Raw genomic sequence first — 19,145 nt, 5'->3', positions numbered from 1 at the left:
TGCCTGTAAGTCGAGGCTGCGGCTAGCTCAGGAGATGAACATTGCAAAGGTACACATTGAGCTTCACTGCTGTGGAGTAGTAACAATGCTAAATAATCCTGTGAAGAATCTCTCGGTTTACTGACCTCTGATAGAAGACATGAAGGACATGTTGAAGGGTTTCTGAGAGTTCAAGGTCACGTGGGCTCATCGCTCGACAATGGAGCTGCACCCGAGCTGGCGAGGGTGAGTCTTTCTGTAGAAGGTAGTTTGATTTGGGATGGTGCACCCCCGGACTATATTTTGCAAATAATATCATGAGAAATTTCTGAGCACTTTGTTTAAATAAAGAACATATTTTTCTGAAAAAAAATTTGATCACGCTATGCAGCGCTATCATCATTTACAATATCGCCCTTTGTTTATTTCATCATAGTTGTTCGAGTATTTGTGCATAATGTGATCAGTTTTCAAAATGCGCCACAGGTTGATATGTAAAATTTTGAAAATTGCCAGCTTTTATTACACCATAACGCTTCAAATTTGTCGTAGTTTGCATGATAAAAGTTAGAGGCATGATAGCAAAACCACTCCGCGGATATCCACATAAAAATAAGCACAAAAAACGCCCTCACAATATCATATCACTTACTGTAGTAGGATGTCCCAAAAGATATGCTTTCTTCCCGTTGAAATTTAGACAATGAAAATGAGCACAGAAAATTCGACAAAAGAGGAGACAAGAAAACGGCAGTCCATTGGCAATTTCCACTCTACGGCAGAATAAGCATCATCCTAAAACTAAAAAATATTCTCTCTGTCCAAAAATACTTGTCTGAAAAATTTCTCCTACAATTATTTTCGGATGAAGAGAAAAATAATTACAGTATGTATCAGTATTATATACTACTCCCTCCGTCCCGTTTTTGACACTAGCGTATAAAAGATAGAGGAAAAGAGAAAATGAAATCCTTCCTCCTCCTCATATGGGCCTCCTTGTCCAGGCCCCTAACCTCGCCGGCGCTCGGCGCCCGACCGCCCTCGTCGTCCGGAGCGACCGCGGAGGGCGGTTCAAGGTCACCGCCGCGGCGTCCGGTGGCTCTGTGAAGGAGGAGGAGGAGGAGAAGGGGACCGGAAAGAAGGAGAAGATAGTGATTAGAGTCTTGGACCCCGTTCGGGAGAGGAGGCTGCCGCCGCCTCTGTTCTCAGCCCCAGAGACTCCGGCAGAGTCCCCGGCGGCGATTCGGCGCCCGGAAGAGGACGGGGAAGAAAGGCGGAGGTACTACGTGAACATGGGGTACGCCATCCGGACGCTGAGGGAGGAGCTCCCTGACGTATTCTGCGAGGAACCCAGCCTCGACATCTACAGGTTTGTTATGACGTTATTGACTCTGCGTGCCTGACATGAATGGATAGTTTGCAGCCAGTCTTAGCAGAAGTTCTATCCTTTTCCATGTGTGGGAATTTTTTTCAGTTGGCTAAACAATTGTAAAAAGATGTGAAATTTCTCGAGAGAGTCATATGTTGAACTGGGTAAAATCTTAGGGTCTGTTTGGTTCCTTGCCACACTTTGCCACACCTAACCTTAGGCAAGTTTGACCAAGTTAGATAGGTGTTTGGTTCTAGCCACACCTAAGGCAAGAATTTTTTTATGAGTAGTGAACCCCACATGTCATAGACATAAAAAGTGTGGCAAGATTCCGCAAACCAAAATGTGGCTAATAATTTAAACAACTCAACTAAGGCAAATGTGGCAAAAATCATGTGGCAATATATGGCAAAGATAGTCACAATACAAACAGCCCCTTACTGTATTAAAGATGGGGACGGTGGTTTAGCTTAGAGAAACACGGTCCTAGTTTAGTCCAGTTGAAGGCTTACTTGGGTTATCGAATCTAGTGTGGTAGTGCTCCCAGTATTGCTACTAGCCTTGTACCAAACCATCAGTCCGGTTATTGCTGCATGAAATGCAACATACTCCCTCCGTTCACAAATATAAGATGTTCTGGATATTTCAATATGGACTACATATGGACTGAAACGAGTGAACAAACACACTAAAATGTGTCTATATACATCCGATTCATAAAAAAAGTTAGAACATCTTATATTTGTGAATGGAGGGAGTACCTAATAGCTAGGGTCTTAGGGCATCTCTAATCGATCCCCTAAACTTTAGAGGAAGATACGGCCGAGTATTCTTTAGTGGAGGATATTTGCTCCTCTAAAAAAGTGCCGTTTCTAACCGATCTCCTAAATTTAACGGAGTAAAAAAATCAACACAAATTTGGTGCAAATTTAGACTAGATTTGAACTTGATTCGATACAAACTCGATTCGAAATATTTTACATAAATTAAATGAAATTTAGGCTAAGATTGCATAAAAACTAACTAAACTACTCACTATTGGTCTCGTTCTTGATCCTCTCCCACTTCGATTTGGTGAGCTCTCCGATGAGACGACCATGCCCCTTGTCGCCGGCACCGCCATCGTCACCTTCATAGTTGCTGGGAAGGTCGATGACCTCCGTCATCCCGGCCGCGTACTGCTCGTACAGCCGGTGCTCCGCCTCGACGCGCTCCGGGTAGCGGCGGCGGAGCTCCACCATGTAGGCCTCACTGGCATGCTCTGCCTCAAGGCGCTCGCTGGCCTCCCGGTCTTCCTGCATCTCCCGTGGGGTGGCCACCCGGGGGCGATCGGCTCCAACCGCGGCTGGACGTGAGGAAGTTGCGCTGGGCAGCACCGCCGTGGAGCTGGACCGACTTGGTGTCGTGTTTCTGCGCCGCCTGCATCGTGGAGTGGAAGGAGCCAATCCAATGCCGCTTGCCGGTATCGCGGTCGGTGATCTCCGCGACTCACATCCCCACAGGTGTTGCTGCACGCCTATATTTTGGCTGCTGTGGTGGCGGCTAGTCGGGGATGCGGGATGCGCCAGCGTCGGAGGAGGAGGAAGTGATGTAGGGTGGAAACCCTAAGGCCTATCTTTCACGAAATGGAGGGGATCCTATGAAGAACATGAGGGAAACACGAGGGAAATCACAAGAGGAACACTCAAGAACAAGTCTAATCACAATCCACTAGATAATCAAACACACAAGTTCCACAAGGTACATGAACAACAAAGGGAAAAATACAAGGTAAAGTTCATCTCCAAGAGGAGGTCTTGATGATATTCTAGACGAATCTTCCCATGAGGGGCCTTGATGATATCTTGCAGGATCTTCTCACATGGAGGTTTTGAACTCCATGGGAGTGGTAGTCTCTCTCTCTCTCTCAAGAGTAGAGGTAGGTAGGAGCAAAGCTCACGTACAAATGAGCTATCATATTTGCTAACCCTAGAAAGGAGGTGGAGGTGGTCTATTTATAGTCTAAGCCACGAAAAGATAAGTGGGAGAGAGATACAAGGCCAAAGGCCCGGCTGCGCACACGCAGTGTCGGACGTCCGGTCGCTCGTGGGGGTCCGGACGTCCGGAGGGCGTCGGACTTCCGATGATTCTTCTCTGGACAGGTGACACCGGATATCCGTTGGGTGTCAGACGTCCGGTGACTGGGACTTGTCAGATGTCCGGTGGGCGTCGGTCGTCCGGCTGCTGTAGCACGCGTTAGCTGTAGTTCTTCTGGCCGTCTGGGATGCGTCAGGTACCGGATGTCCGGTGGCTGTAGCTTGCAGCAGCTCCGTTTCTTCCGTCTCCGCTTCCATGCTTCCCTCGCGGATGATGTAGGTGATCCTTGGCGCTTGCACTCCTCCTCATCCGTGAAGCTCCGGCAATACCTATGCATGCACACGAGAGGAATGTCAAGTAGTATACCATCCTCGAAGGGGTCAAGTGAACACGTGTAAAGGAGATGATTCACCTTTATGTATGTGAAGTAGAGGTTGCGTGTGTCACTTGCCAAACGGACTCTTGACATGGTGATGTCCATAGGATGCTCCGCATCATCTCCCCCCCCCACCCCTCCCCCCTTGGGAAAGATTCGACCTCGGATTGAAAACCAAATCACCATGGGAAAGAGATGGCTTCGCCGTGTAGAGGTGAACGATCACTAAGTACTCATCATCTTCAAGCTCGCAATGGGCACTCTCCAATGTCGCACCATCTAGTGATTCCTTCAAAAGGAGTAAGGACAATGAACACTTGGAAAAACAAATGTAGTTAGCGCTAGTGCAAAACCAAGCGTTCAAGTGGTGATTCACCCAACAAGTGTTGTCATCAAGCATATCATAAGGTGGGACAAAAGATTGTGACATGGCATGTAAGCACATAAATTGAGCACAATGAAGGACATCATGGAAACAAGCATGTAAATGTGAGGTAGTGATGCAAATATGTGTGTCAAGTGGACAAGCATGTACCTCAAGGTCATAGCAAACATGCATAAAGCGCTCGACAAATGGTCGATGGTAGGCATAAGAATCATTCACAACACCATATAAAATGAAGTGTCTAAACACATGTGGCAAGACAATCCAAGAATAATGTGCATAGGGTGTAGTGAATATAGTGTGGCACTCAACACAATAAAAAGAGCAATTGTTCATCATGTGTGAGGCAATCAAGTCAATCATGTGACAAGCAATGGGACATGGCATATGTGAAGAAATGACATTGTTGCAACCAAACATATGAGAGGAGCAAGTGATCCAAGAATTGGATGCAACACACAAGTTATATATGTCATGAAGCATGGCAATGTGGCAATGATAAGTCGAAGCAAGATCTCTAGCATGTGTGCAATATGTCAAGGTGCAAGCAACACATGAAGTAGGATCCACAATATTCATGCTCATGGTTTGGGGTTTCTCAAAAGAGAAGGATATCACCTTGAAAGCATGTCCTTGTGCATCCTTCACAATGCCGAAACACAAGCAAGTGCGATGTAGAAGCGAGTTGGGGTAGAATGTATGAGGCTCGCTCTCAAGAGCTCGAATGGTCAACTCACGTGAAGTGGAAGTCGATACGAAGTCCAAGTATCCTACACATGCACAAACAAAGCAAAGAACATATGCGCATGGTAGATAAACACATCATCCATCATGATGCTTCTTTTCTCTTGCACATAACCATTAAAAGCACAAGTGCATGAATAATATGATGCAACAATGGCTATATTCATGGCACTAGGTATATGGTGCAAAGAGGTAAGACAAGCATGCTTCACAAGGAATATGTCAAAATCTCCAAATATATGCGAGAATGCTATGGGGGCAATCTCATTAGCAAGACTAAAAGCATTGTTGCACTCAATACATGTCAAATCTAGCATGAGAGAGACAACACATGGAGATATATGATAAGAAGCAATAACAATCATGTGCAAAGTATATAGCTGGTTTTCATCAACCGCATGAAACGAGCAAGTATGAATCATCGGTGATGCAACAAGGCAGGCAATCATAGTAATCAAGTCGTGCAAACTAGTGAAGCGAGGATGCAATACACTAGAGGAAATCATGACAATCATGTCATGTGAGCGAATAATAGGCATACACAATGCGCATGACATATCGCAAACACCAACACAAAGCAAGATCATAGTATCATCATATGAATGGGTCATAAGAGGAGCATGGCAATAACAAGCAATATCTCCATCAAGCTTGCAAATACACATATATGTACTAGAATCAATCATCATGTGTAATGCAAAGCATGTGTCACAAATGCATGGCAAAGGCATTGGAATGAGCATATCATGCAAAGTGAACATGGCAAGATGGGCATAGAATGTGTAATGGACAATAACCCATAGCCAAGTGAGGGCCATGTAGAAGAAATGCGCGAAGTCATGCCGCAATGGGAATGGTGTGAAAACCAATCCAAGGGATCCCAAGTCATCGTTGCTCTCTAGAGCTCGTTTTGTCAACTCATGGGATTGTGAGGTTGACAAGTATTCATGGGTACCTACACGAAAGAGACACAAACCAAAGAAATTGTGTGCGTGGTAAATGTACACATCATCCATCATGATGTGTATATGCATGTGAGAGTTAGCACAAGATAAGCATCGCTCAAAGAAATTGGAAGCATGGTATAAGAACATGTCATCCATCATGAAAGAATAGTTGTTATGTATGACACGATGAGGACACAAATTGAGCGGGCAAGTATATGGCACAACAATAGCACGTTTATTCATGGGAGCATATTGCGCACACAAGTATTAGTGGGATCATGCAATAGATGGGATGGATCAAAATTTCCTAACATGTATGAGGAAATACGGGGTCTCCTCATGAGCAATATTGGAAACATCATATGGGGGACTCCAGATCCAAGGGTATCTTTGTCTCTTTGGCCGGCTTGAACGAACCCTCAGCCTCTGACTCCTTGGGGTTAGGCGACACCTCTAGCTGTTCGCCGGCCATCGCCACGACCCGGTCAAGGAGCCGCTTCTCGGCCGCGATCACCAGGGACTCGGCCAACCGACTACTTTCAGTCGCACAGGCAGACGACTTTCGGTAGTCGCCGGCTACGGTCAGAATCCCTTTGGAACTAGGCATCTTCATCTTGAGGTAGGCGTAGTGGGGGACTGCCATGAACTTGGCCAGGGCGGGTCGGCCAAGTAATGCATGGTATGGGCTCTTGAGATCCACCACCTCAAACCAAACTGCTCTCGGCGGAAGTGATCTTTGTCTTCAAAGAGGACGTCAATCAGGATCTTGCCGATTGGTGAGCAGGAAAGGCCAGGAACAATGCTGTGGAACATAGTCCGGCTGTTCTGAAGCTGTCTTTGCTTGATTCCCAACTTCTCCATGGTGTCCTTGTACAGGATGTTGATGCTGCTGCCTCAGTCTATCAGAACTGGCGAGAAACGAGCAGCTCGTCTATCTGTGGCAAAGGTGGCATCCAAGACCAAGGCATAGGAGCCCGGACTCGGCATCACCTCTGGGTGATCAGCTCTGCTCCAGCTGATAGACTTCTCGGACTAGTGCATGAATTCTGGTGTCTCTGATGCTACTGCATTCACCTCTTGCTGCTGCAGCCGCTTGCTGCATCGATCGTCAGCCACGCTGGTAAATACTACGTAGGCTCCCTGCTCTTCGGGGTACTCGTCTTGTACTGTGCCGACTGGCCTGACAGCCGGCTGCTGGGGTGGAGGCGGAGGCTGCTGCCCAGCAGGCGGGGGAGGCAGGAGCCTGAGGGGCCACTTTGCCAGTCGCACTAACTTGAATCTCCGCCTTCATGGAAGAGTCGGCCGTGGCATACTTGTCTGCTATGATCAGCAGCTCGTCGAGGGTCTCTGGCTCGTCGCAAAGGAGCTTGTGCTTAAGGAGGGTGCCTTCTCTGCACCCAGCGGTGAAGTACTCGATAGCCTGCACCTCGTGTACGCCCTCACAAGAGTTCCGGAGCTCAGCCCAACGCGTGAGGTAGTCGCGAGTCGACTCGTTGGGGCCTTGCACGCACAAGGAAAGCTGGCGAGGTTTGGGAGGACGCTTTTACGTGCTTGTGAAGTTGCAGACGAATGCATCGGTGAAGTCGACCCAGCTGTTGATGCTGCGGGGCTTCAAGCTGTTCAGCCAGGTCCGGGCCGTGCCCTGGAGCATGAGCGGAACGTATTTTACGGCAACACGCTTGTTGCCGTTCGCTATATTGACGGCCGTGGAGTAGTCAACCAGCCAGTCCTCTGGCTTCACGGAGCCGGTGTACTTGGGCGTGTCTCTTTGGAGCGTGAACCCTTTGGGAAAGGGCTCGTCTCGAATGCGGGGCCCGAAACAAGGCGGACCCAACTCGTCTTCCTCTTCCAGCGCCAGGGATCGGTGAAGTCGGTCGATCCGGTGGCGGGCGTCGTTTTCTCCGACTCTCTCTCGGCGGCCAAGGCGGTCGCCGAGAGTCGGATGGTCAACAGGCGGCGGGGAGACTCGCCTTTCCTTGCGAGGAGGAGGCGGACAGTCGGTCCTTGTCTTTCCTTGGTCGCGCTCTATGATAATGCGAGTCCGACTGTGGCTGACAGCCGGATCCTTGTCTTTCCTTCCTCGGGCGCCGCCAGTCGGCGTCCGAGACGTCGCGCCTTGGTCTCGGCGTGGAGGCGGGTCGTCGTTTTGTCGCTGCGGCGCCTCTGTGCGGCAGCCGGCCTCGTTCTGCGCGGCAGCCGCGTCGAGGAGCCGCTGGACTCGCTCCGTCATCAGGCGGCGCTCTTCACACTCGAAGTTGTCCAGCTCGTCCGCGGCTCGAATGTTCTCCGCAGGCATGGCATACACAGGGCGATTTGCCCCGAATAGGTTGGCGATGGCCACGCCGCGCTGCTGGACCGCGCCCAGGCGGCTGGGCCCAGCTGGGGCTGGCGAGCCACCCACAGCGCGATCCATCTCACGCTGGTAGGCTTCTGACAAGCGTCTCATGCTAGCCAGCTTCTTCGCGCCTTCGACGAGCTGGAGGCGGCGCGCCTCCAGCGTTTCCGCGTCAGCGTCTTCCGGAATGGGCGCGGTCAGGTCTTGCAATACCGCGCCAAGTGGGTCATGCGCTCCTCTGTCGCGATGCTCGTCATGACCGATGACGAGCACCTCTGTGACGGTGCTTCTGTCGCTCTCCGCGCGAGGGAGCGGCTCATCGTAGACCACCACGTTGGTGGGGAACGCGTCGAGCGACGCGGTGTCGGAGTCGACCAGCATCGGATCGGTGGAGCCTACAGACTCTTAAGTCCACGGCAGGCTCGCCGGCGACGTGGAGTTGGTCAAGGAGGCCCGCGAGGAGGCTCTCGGGGCCGCCCGTGCCTGCATCGGATGCAGGCTCGTCGGAGAGGCGAACCTCGCCGATAAGATCGGCGAGGCAGCTGGCTGCGCAGGCGATCTCAGCGCCGTGCAGCGCGTCGGCGCAAACTCCGTCTGGCGTGCCGGGCTGGCTGCGCTCGCCAGGGAGGAAAAGGGTTCCCGTCCAGAGCAGGTCTCCGGACGACGGTGCACCAGGCCCCACGGTGGGCGCCAAATGTCGGGGGTTGGGTGCGACATATGCCAAAGGATGGCTTATCATGGTGGGGGCGAGTAGAACGTCGCCGGTGCCTGGAAACGGGATAAGGCGAAGGCATGCACGCCGGCGAATCTTACCCAGCTTCGGGGCTCTCCGTGGAGATAATACCCCTACTGCTGCTCTGCGGGGTCTCCGCATGATCACTATGGCAAAGTGTGTACACGGTTGCTCCTTGAGCTGTTTTCTGGAGGTAGGAGAAGGCTAGGCTAGCTCTCTCCTTCCTATATGATCTGGTCTAGTGCTAATGGATTCCAACCCTTTGCATGGGTGCCCTGGGGGGTTTATATAGGCCTACCCCCCAGGGGTACAATGGTAATCCGGCTGGACGCGGGCCCAGCCGTCAGTCTCTCTGGCCGCCGTCTTATTCGCCGACTCCTGGGGCCCGCCGACTGGCTCGGTAAGGAGCCGACAGGCCGCGTCCATCGCGGGCGGGTCTTGCCGGCCGTAGATTACTGTAGCCGTGCCTCTAATGACGCGGGCTCGGTCATGGGGTCGTGGCGACAACCGGCCGTCTGGCGGGCGATCACTGTGGCCACTCCCTGTCGCGTCTGGTTAATGGCGCGTGGGGCCCGTGGGAGGGGCCGGCCGACTTGTGGGGGCCGACTCCCAACCGGGCCGACTGGTGGCGCTCTCGCCGTCCTCCGTACGCCCGCCGACTAGTGGGGCCCGTCGTCCCTGGGTCGTACCGGCAGGCCGTCGTGAGCACAGGACTTCGCCCTCTGGGGCTGACGTCAGGGCCGGCATGGCAACAGTGTCGCGCCCCGCGGAGATCTCCGCAGGTACGGCGTACTGTAGCCACGCCTGCCCTTGAAAAAGGGGTGGGAGTGGACCTTACTGTGGCCACTCCCCGTCCCGTCCCTCTTTATGAGGGCATGGGGGTTGTCGGCGTCGCGGGCCGACTCCCCAAGGCCGGCTTCTCTGGAAATCGCCAGTCAGGAGTCGGCTCATCCTGAAGTCGTCCCTGGGACTTGGCCGCGAGTGGGCAGTCGGCTGCCTGGCAGCCGACTATCAGAAGGCGGCTCTTCGTCCTGAGGTCTTGAGGGGTGCAGTCTGCCCCGATGCCTTGAAAGGTTCTTGGCCTGGGTTAGCCTACCCGTGGCCCATTACTCCGACAACAAGTCAAGCAGGTTGTCAAACATGATATGACCCAAAGAATTGGCACAAGAAATCCTATGTAACATGGCATCACAACTAATAGACTCCACATAAGAATCATCATACTCATCACAAATGGGCAATAAATCATCACATAAGGAAGTCGCACTAGCATGAAGCATGGTAATATGTGGATTAACATCATGCAAGCAATCAATGTCAAGATAGTCCACTAGTGGGACAAGAACATCACCATCACCTATGTTACCATTTTCATTCCACTCAAGTGGTGTAGGTGAGGTGGGAAAGACCAAATGGTGGTCAATATCATCAACTTGATGGAACCATGTGGGGGGTGCATCATATTCCACCATGGCCATTGTCTTGTCCAAAGGAAGGACGAAGTCGTCGAGAATCGGCGCGTCATCATATATGGGACCTAGCACCAAATGAGAAGACACAATAGAGGTAGAGGTTAAGTCGTTAGAGTTCAAAATGTCCTCACATGACCTATCAACTATCACACTCTCTCTATGTGGTGGCTCACTCACTCCCTCAAACTAGGTCCACTCAAAGTCACATATGGTGGAGTCACTCATCTCACTCAAGTGGTGGGGGTTGTCGCTCTCTTCACATGGGAATTGGGCCAACTCGTCATATATGAGGCTAGTGGTGAAGTCACTCTCACTCTCAATATGATGGCAAAGTCACTCAAATCATCATATGTCGCCGTGGTCAAAGGGGAAATCTCATGCTCAACCATCTCGTCGCCGTCGCCATGGATGAAGGCCGAAGATGGCACCTCATCACTCTCCTCCATGACCGAAGGGAAAATCCCATGCTCGATCATCTCTTCACCGTCGCCGTGGATGAAGGCCGAAGATGGCACATCATCACTCTCCTCCATGACCGAAGGGAAAATCCCATGCTCGATCATCTTTTCACCGTCGCCGTGGATGAAGGCCGAAGATGGCACATCATCACTCTCACCTCCAAAGATGGAAGCGTCATCCTTGCTCGCTACCTTGCCGCTCGCCTTCAAAGCATGTTCCTTGATTGGCTCCATAGTTTTAGTCATCGCCGCACCATCTTGAAAAAGAGTCGAAGTAGACTCGGCACCATCAATGCCATGAAGAGGGATGGCGGTGAAGTCGAACTTGGGAGCGTCGTCTTGGAGCTTGTTGGGCTTGGACATCTTGGTGGAACTATCCTCATGCTCGTCGCCGTGGAGCTTGGTCTTCGAGAAGTGTGCTTGGGGCGGAGAAGCCTTAGCCTTCATGAGTTCTTGTTCCGCCTTGAGAGCACCAATGTAGTTGTCGTCGAGGGACTTGTAGTTCTCGAGGAAGATAGTCTTGGAGATGTCGTTGTGCAATCCCATCATGAAGTGGAACTTCATCGAAATGGTGTCGTCCACGCCGGCTCATCGCAAAGCATTCTTCATCTCCTTGAAGTACGCGTCAATGGACTTGGATCCTTGGATGGTGTTCTCCAATTGGCGTAGAAGTTGTTTCGTGTAGATTGGAGGCACGAACTCTCGTCGCATAGCTCTCTTCGTCTTGGGCCAACTCATGTCGTAGCTCTTCGAAGGTGTGTGAAGCCACCATGTCGACGCGTAGTTGTGGAAGTTTCTTGTGGCGCACTTCACTTGATCTTCGGGAGGAACTTGATGTAGCTTGAGGTAGTCGTCCATCAGGCGCTCCCACTTGAGATACTCCTCGGGTCTAGAGTCCCATAGAAAGGAATCTTGTGGTCGGACTTGAGCTTGGGGAGCTTCTCTTGAGCGTAGTCCTGGGGTACTTGTTGGCGAAGATGCCAAATGTCCATAGGCGAAGATGCCTTGAAGTCGCTTGGCGAGGATGCCAAGGGAGATGGTGAAGTCGTTGAGCGGTTGTTGGTGTTGTGCTCTTGACCTTCACATTCTCGTCGGTGATTGTGTCGATGCCGATGTGACCTTGCCGGGGATGGTAGCTCGGAAGGATGTGCACTTGAGCGTCTTCTCGAAGATGAGGAAGATCTCTTGTAGGACTTGATGAGGACCTTGATCTCCTCCATTTGAGCATCCATTTTGGCGTCCAAGTTGTTTTTCATGGCACCAAACTCGTCGTTGTTGTTGTAGACCGAAGGGGGTGTGCTTTACCTATCCATCACAAGACTCGAGAGGAAGTGAGTAGGAAATGAGATAAACAATACCAAGTTATCTTCTCCCAAAGTTGAGGATGTATCCTGTTTCACTCAATGTGAAATGAAAGAATAGTGGAATTGGTACCGGACTTGTTCACTCACACCTATCAAGTAAAGCTTATGGAGTAGCTTGGTGAGGATAGTGGCACAAAAAATTGATGCAAAATGTTAGCAAGAGTCAATAATGTTGAAAGAGATTCACAAATTCGCAAGTGCAACAAGTAGACCAATAGCGAAGAATGGCACACGGAAACACACACACACAGAGATAGATAAGTGGGGCCGTGCAACCAAGGAATGAGCTCAAAATGTGGAATCCACGAAAAATGCTCTTGTTGCACAACGCTAGAGAGACGCTAGCTCGATTGCTCAATAGGCGGATATGACACTTGTGCACAACCTATAAGAGACAAAATGCAACGACTTCTATCCCTAGTATGATATGTATGTATGGTTCCCGGTGTTATGATCCAAGATGATCAGATATGACAATCTTATATGCAATGTGGTATGATGCTATGGCTATTGCTTAGAAGCTTCTTTGCTCTCATTTTCTTTGCTTAAAAGCTTTATTCTTTTTTTTATATGGCCACTATGCGAAATGCACAAACCAAGATAGCAATTGTATATATGCGGGAACAAACTTGTGACACAAGAGATGATATGATGATACCAATATGATATGGTATGTATGCAATGGAAGGTGTAGATCGTGATCACTAATGTGCACAAGTAACGTTGCCGGCAATACTCAATGGCTAGTCTCGATAGGCAAGTGGCGCAAAATGGGCTAGGGGTTATCAATACAATGGCAAGAAGAATGTACAATGATCGGATACCACGATACCAAGGTGATATAGAGGTTACCGTTCGTGGCGATGATGAGTGGTGGTGTTCTTGATGTAGATACCAAGATGATAGAGACCCGTCCCTAATTAGCCGAAACACCTTAGGAAACGGAAAAACCGCGAACTCAAAATCTCAAATGTCAAATGTCAAATGGTTGTAGCGGAAAGTGGTGGTGGTTTTGCGGAAGCTCAAAGGGATTGCGGAAATGCAATGATGGGTTTTGGAGTACGCAATGCGGAACTGAAGGTTATGTTGGTGGACTATGCACGATGTCGAAGTTGAGGTCCCCGTCCCTAAGTAGCCGAAACACCTTAGGAGACACAACTCACAACTCAAACAAAATTGGGTTAAGTTGGGGTGGTGGAAGTGTATGGTGGGCAAGGTTATGCGGAAGGTAAGGTGGTGGTTGATGAAGTAGCAACGTCCCTATGTAGCTGAAACACCTTAGGAGACTCGAATCACTACTCAAGCGACCACTAATGCTATGGTGAACAAAATGGGTTAGGTTGCGGAAGTCGGTGGTGGTAATGCGTATGATGTGGAGAAGGCCCTAGGTAAAGATGCCAAAGTTCCAAAAATATGATGGAGTCAAATGATGTTGGAAGTATTTTTGTGGGATGGGGGATATCAATAGCTTCAAAACGAGCTAAAGAACGTCAAAATTGGAGTTCGGATGAATTAGTTATGGCCGAAACAAAAATCAGCCGAAGTTGATATCTACAGGTGTTGGACGTCCGAGAAACGTCGGAAGTCCGAGGGCTGGGCGGAACGGACGTTTGGAAAAGGCCGGAAATTCGAGGTTTTGTCTCTGTTGGGTGGTTCCGGTCGTCCGGTGAGTGTCGGACGTCTGGTGGTTCCAGGGGCTCGGACATCCGAGAAAGTGTCGGTCGTCCGGTGGGTCTGGGTCAACTCGAGATGCGAGTTTCGGGGCGCGATTTTGGGTGGAAAATGGAGATTTTGGGGTCAAAATTGAAGAGATTTCGTAGATGGAAAGTGGCGAAACTTGGGCAGATGCTAGATCCACTCGAAACCAAGCAAATCCATGGATCAAAATCAACAAAACATCATCAAACCAACAAATCACAAAAATAATTGGGGCTATTTTGGTGGGGATTTTTGAATTTGAGGAAGAACACAACAAAATTAAGCTAGAAAATGGGGGGTAGGGACTCCAAATTCGTGATCAACCATGGCTCATGATACCAAGATGATGTAGGGTGGAAACCCTAAGGCTGATCTTTCACGAAATGGAGGGGATCCTACGAAGAGCACGAGGGGAATCACTCAAGAACAAGTCCAATCACACATCCACTAGACAATCAAACACACAAGGTCCACAAGGTACATGAACAACAAAGGGAAAGATACAAGGTAAAGTTCATCTCCAAGAGGAGATCTTGATGATATCCTAGACGGATCTTCCCGTGAGGGGCCTTGATGATATCCCGCAGGATCTTCTCACATGGAGGTCTTGAACTCCATGGGAGTGGTAGTCTCTCTCTCTCTCTCAAGAGTAGAGGTAGGTAGGAGCAAAGCTCATACAAATGAGCTATCATATTTGCTAACCCTAGAAAGGAGGTGGAGGTGGTCTATTTATAGCCTAAGCCACGGAAGGGTAAGTGGGAGAGAGATACAAGGCCAAAGGCCCGGCTGCGCACACGCAGTGTCGGACGTCCGGTCGCTCGCGGGGGTCCGGACGTCCGGAGGACGTCGGACTTCCGATGATTCTTCTCTGGACAGGTGACACCGGATATCCGTTGGGTGTCGGACGTCCGGTGACTGGGACTTGTCAGACATCCGGTGGGCGTCGGTCGTCCGGCCGCTGTAGCACGCGCCAGCTGTAGTTCTTCTGGCCGTCTGGGATGCGTCAGGTACCGGATGTCTGATGGTTGTAGCTTGCAGCAGCTCCGTTTCTTCCGTCTCCGCTTCCATGCTTCCCTCGCGGATGGTGTAGGTGATCCTTGGCGCTTTCACTCCTCCTCCTCGTCCGTGAAGCTCCGGCAATACCTATGCATGCACACGAGAGGAATGTCAAGTAGTATACCATCCTCGAAGGGGTCAAGTGAACACGTGTAAAGGAGATGATTCACCTTTATGTATGTGAAGTAGAGGTTGCGTGTGTCACTTGCCAAACGGACTCTTGACATGGTGATGTCTATAGGATGCTCCGCATCAGGAAGCACCGGCGCGGCGACACTTGTGGCGGCCTGGATCCGCGGGCCGAGCGCTGGGGATTGGCAGTGGGGAGCGGCGGCGGTCGGATCCGGTCATTATCGGTGGCGGTCCGGCGGCGGAGTATATGCGGGTAAGGGTGGGGGCGCGCTGACGTGGATTAGGTGGTGGTAAGTGAGGCGAAGTGGGGTGGGGGAGTTCTACTCCGTGACTACTCGGCCGAGTATATTTAAGCATCGCGGCCAGCTCAGAGTATTTTTTTTTACTCCACTAACAATTTTTGGGCTCTGGTTAGTTCCGGTTTGGAGGAGGAAAACATGATTTATCCTCCTCTAAAGGTTTTTAGGGGATCAGTTAGAGATGCCCTCAGTCTATTATCCAGCCCTGGGTGCTGTTTGAACCTGTGCTATCTCCAGCCCTGGGTGCTGTTTGGACCTGTGCTGTCGTCCAGCCCTGGGCGCTGCTGTAATGCTTTTCTGGTTTCCTTTCTGGTACCTTTTCTTTTATCTTGCCAAGCTTTATTGATCAGCCTTAATGGACATTGGCATACATATGGGTTCATGCAGTTGCCCAAGCCACAAATGGTCCTTTTTGGTACCTGTTGGTTTGTCTGGTTTGCTGGAAACTGCACCCTCCGAAGATTTTGTTTTTGGACTCTGTACTCTGTTAGCAGTAGATGGTAGTTAAAACCCTCTTTACTTTTCTGTTTGAATCTTCCTGGAGGCTTTGTTCTGTTACCATGAGATAGTGGAACCCTGCCCAAGGGTTGTATGGAATAGTCTTAGCTTGGTTCTATATGAATAAGCCGAATAAAAGCCAGCTGTTTGGTTCGGCTGCTGGCTTGTAAGCATGGAAAACCAGCTAAAAGCCCAACCAAACACCTCCTACACTTGAATTCTGGGGTTCATGAATTTGGTAACTTATTAGTATTACTTATTTCTTGTAGAACGTACACTAGTCGATAAATGAAGCTCAATCTTTTAATAGCATCAACAGTTTCTATCTGGTGTAATATCTTAACTCTTAAACAGAGAATTCCTTGTTTGTTTGCTACTTCTTTGTTTGTGTAGTCCCATACTAACTTACGAACTTCCATGCAGAACTACAGATAAATCATGCAAAATCTAGACTAGTTTATTTGAAGTCATCTCTGTACATGCATGTGAGCACACAAATTCCTGTAATGATCTTATTCGGGACTCCACGCCTCTCTTGAACCAGATGGAACAGCGGCTTGCCTCCTATTCCTCATTTGTATGATTTGGTGTTAAGCTTAAAGTAGTTAAGTCGGTCCAAAGCTCTCTACTCACCTACTGTCCCGGCACCCTCAAGCTCCCGGACGGCGTTAAAGAGTATATCGGCGGAGCCCGACGCATATGCCTCTGGGGTAAATATGAGGCGACAGGATATTGCCAATCCCTGCAGCAGCATCGATCTATTCTGAATGAGGCTTCGCTGCTCAATTTTTTCCATCTACAGCAAAGACATTCCATGGGTCAAACTTACTTGGAGATATTACCAAAACTAGGAGCCGCATGCCACCGTCCCGATTGGTTTATTCTGGATCAGAAAAGCATAATGAAGCTCAACACTAGCTGCAGGAGCATTTACACTGGGAAGTCGCCCACGGGGATACCACCCTCCTATGGCACAACTGCCACGACTCCTGGAATAATGATCCACTGGCCTACAGCCTTGCGGGAGATCGTTCTTTCCCTCTTTATGATAGTATTTTGGTTGCTGAGGCCGCTGAAGCCTAAGAACTAGTTCTGTTCCCAGCCCATCTTACAGAAATGGCATTGGCAAAGGCTTGCCATGGGAGGTGGAATTGATCTAGGAGGTAGAACAAAGTTGTCTTAGGAGTCCATCTTTCATGTATATTCTTGGCCCCTCGCTCTTGTAAACATATTCTCTTTTTGTATTATAATATACTGTCAGAGCCTCCCCTACAGTCTCCCCCCAGAAATGATCTTATTAGCCAAATCTTTGTTCTGTTTTTACCTTCCGGCTTCTATGGATCTTAATTATCATTGAACCACTTGAAAGACTTCCATCATTCTGCTCCAAAAAAAGGCTGGAACAATACTTGATACTATCTCTTTGCTATGAAGAAATTTGTTAGTCGAAACTGATAAAAGAAGACATGTAACTGTAAAATCTATACATCACAAAAACTTTACCAACTCCAGTTACGAGAAATTGCTTTCATATTACATTATTGGCTCTTGATAGCCACAGAACTGTCAGGCCTAATGCGCCAATAATTTGGGTAAAACTTAAATATAACTTTCTTTGTTTCTTGTGTGGAGAAGCTTGAAGCCTTGAACCATACCTTCGTGTGGAATGCAATCTAGTTTTGTATAGTATAGTACTTCTGCTTTTTGCTGGCGGCTTTCGAGGGCCTCAGCTTTTTGCACCATCTGTATGGTCTTGATATTATTTGTAGTGGGGTATACCGTCATGAGAATTATACTCCCATGGTATATTCATTTCTCAAGATTTATTCAACTCCTGTCTTCTTCTTTCTTAACCATATGCCACTATCTCCAGAGAAGATATTGTCTTCAAAGATCCTCTCAGTAAATTCGTGGGTATTGATAGCTATAAAAGGATATTCTGGGCGCTGCGCTTTACCGGTCAGATTTTCTTCAAGGCCTTGTGGATTGACATTGCTACTATATGGCAACCAGTCGACAATGTAATTATGGTCCGGTGGATCGTTCATGGCATCCCTAGATTCCTACAGGATGGTCGTAGCCGCTTTGATGGCATGTCAGAGTATAAGTTGGATAAGAATGGGAAGATTTACCAGCATAAGGTGGACAATGTTGCCATGAATTCTCAAAAGAAGTTCAAGATCTTGCCTGTCGAAGAGCTCATCAGATCACTCGGGTGCCCATCCACTCCAAAACCAACTTACTTCAAGATAACCTCACTCACGCCGTTTTGGTTGAGATGGACATGGATGAGGTAATAACTGTTGTCAGACCTTATGCTGGCAAATTGAGCGAAATGCTGATGTTTCCAACCCGATGCCCCCTAAGTGTTTGCCTTTCTGCTTTTCGGCTGTGTACCTACTTACCACTGAGCAGTGGCCTCGCTATAACCGCTGTATTTGTGTACAGCTGTAAGTTTTGATTCAAAGAACACAGTTGTAGATGTTCATCCTTATTTTGTTGTTGTTGAGGGATATATGTTCCTCAGTGCTTGGTTATAACCACTGTATTTGTGTACAGCTGTAAGTTTTGATTCAAAGAACATAATTGTAGATGTTCCTCCTTGTTTTGTTGTTGTTGAAGGATATATGTTCATCCTTGTATGATATACGGAAAGCTGTATTTGACTTTGCATGTTGACTTGACAGACCAGCAAGGATATACGTGCAATGTAGCCTGGTTCATGTATTGTGTTTTTGTTAACTTGTCAGATCAAGAGCCTTGATTCGAGATGGTGTGATGTTTTGTTTTAATAAAAATTGCTTGCTGTGATGCCCTTTTTTATTTCGAACCATGCAGGCTGCGCGTAATTTGTGCCATGCAAATCTGTCATTCAAGTTTCTGCAAAACCTGTGCCATGGTAATTTGCCAGCATAGAAACCAGTACCTCCCCACCATTGCATAGCATCTCCCTTTTAAGTAAGTAATAGCAATTTCAGTTCTCTGTTCAAGAGGGATTCTAGCAGAGTCAAAATATTGCTCAATTGTCTGTATCCCATGAGTCTGCATCTTGCCCTGCAAATTCAGGGATGTTGAGCTTGGCAGGTTTAACAATTGTTGTCTGCTAGTTTCAGCTAACTGTTCAACAGGTTCTCTGTTAACCATTGTCTGAACAGCAATAGTGTGCTGCATGTTTGCTAAGTCTTCAGGTCTGGACTGGTGTTGGCCTTGACCAAAATGGGGGT

At 48.9% G+C, this 19,145-nt stretch overlaps 1 protein-coding gene across 1 annotated transcript; it reads left to right on the top strand.

The window, feature by feature from the left end:
- Window positions 1-936: 936 nt before the first annotated feature.
- Window positions 937-18,648, top strand: LOC119368773. The gene is made up of 2 exons (XM_037633937.1): window positions 937-1,348; window positions 17,795-18,648. Exons 1-2 carry the CDS (start codon window positions 966-968, stop codon window positions 18,216-18,218), a joined length of 807 nt encoding a protein of 268 aa, XP_037489834.1. The 5' UTR covers window positions 937-965; the 3' UTR covers window positions 18,219-18,648.
- The last annotated feature ends 497 nt before the right edge of the window (window positions 18,649-19,145 follow it).

Source organism: Triticum dicoccoides, chromosome 1A (assembly GCF_002162155.2).
Source record: "Triticum dicoccoides isolate Atlit2015 ecotype Zavitan chromosome 1A, WEW_v2.0, whole genome shotgun sequence".
NCBI lineage: Eukaryota > Viridiplantae > Streptophyta > Magnoliopsida > Poales > Poaceae > Triticum > Triticum dicoccoides.
The sequence above is the reverse complement of the archived record's forward strand: the minus strand, read 5'-3'. Positions and strand labels throughout refer to the sequence as shown.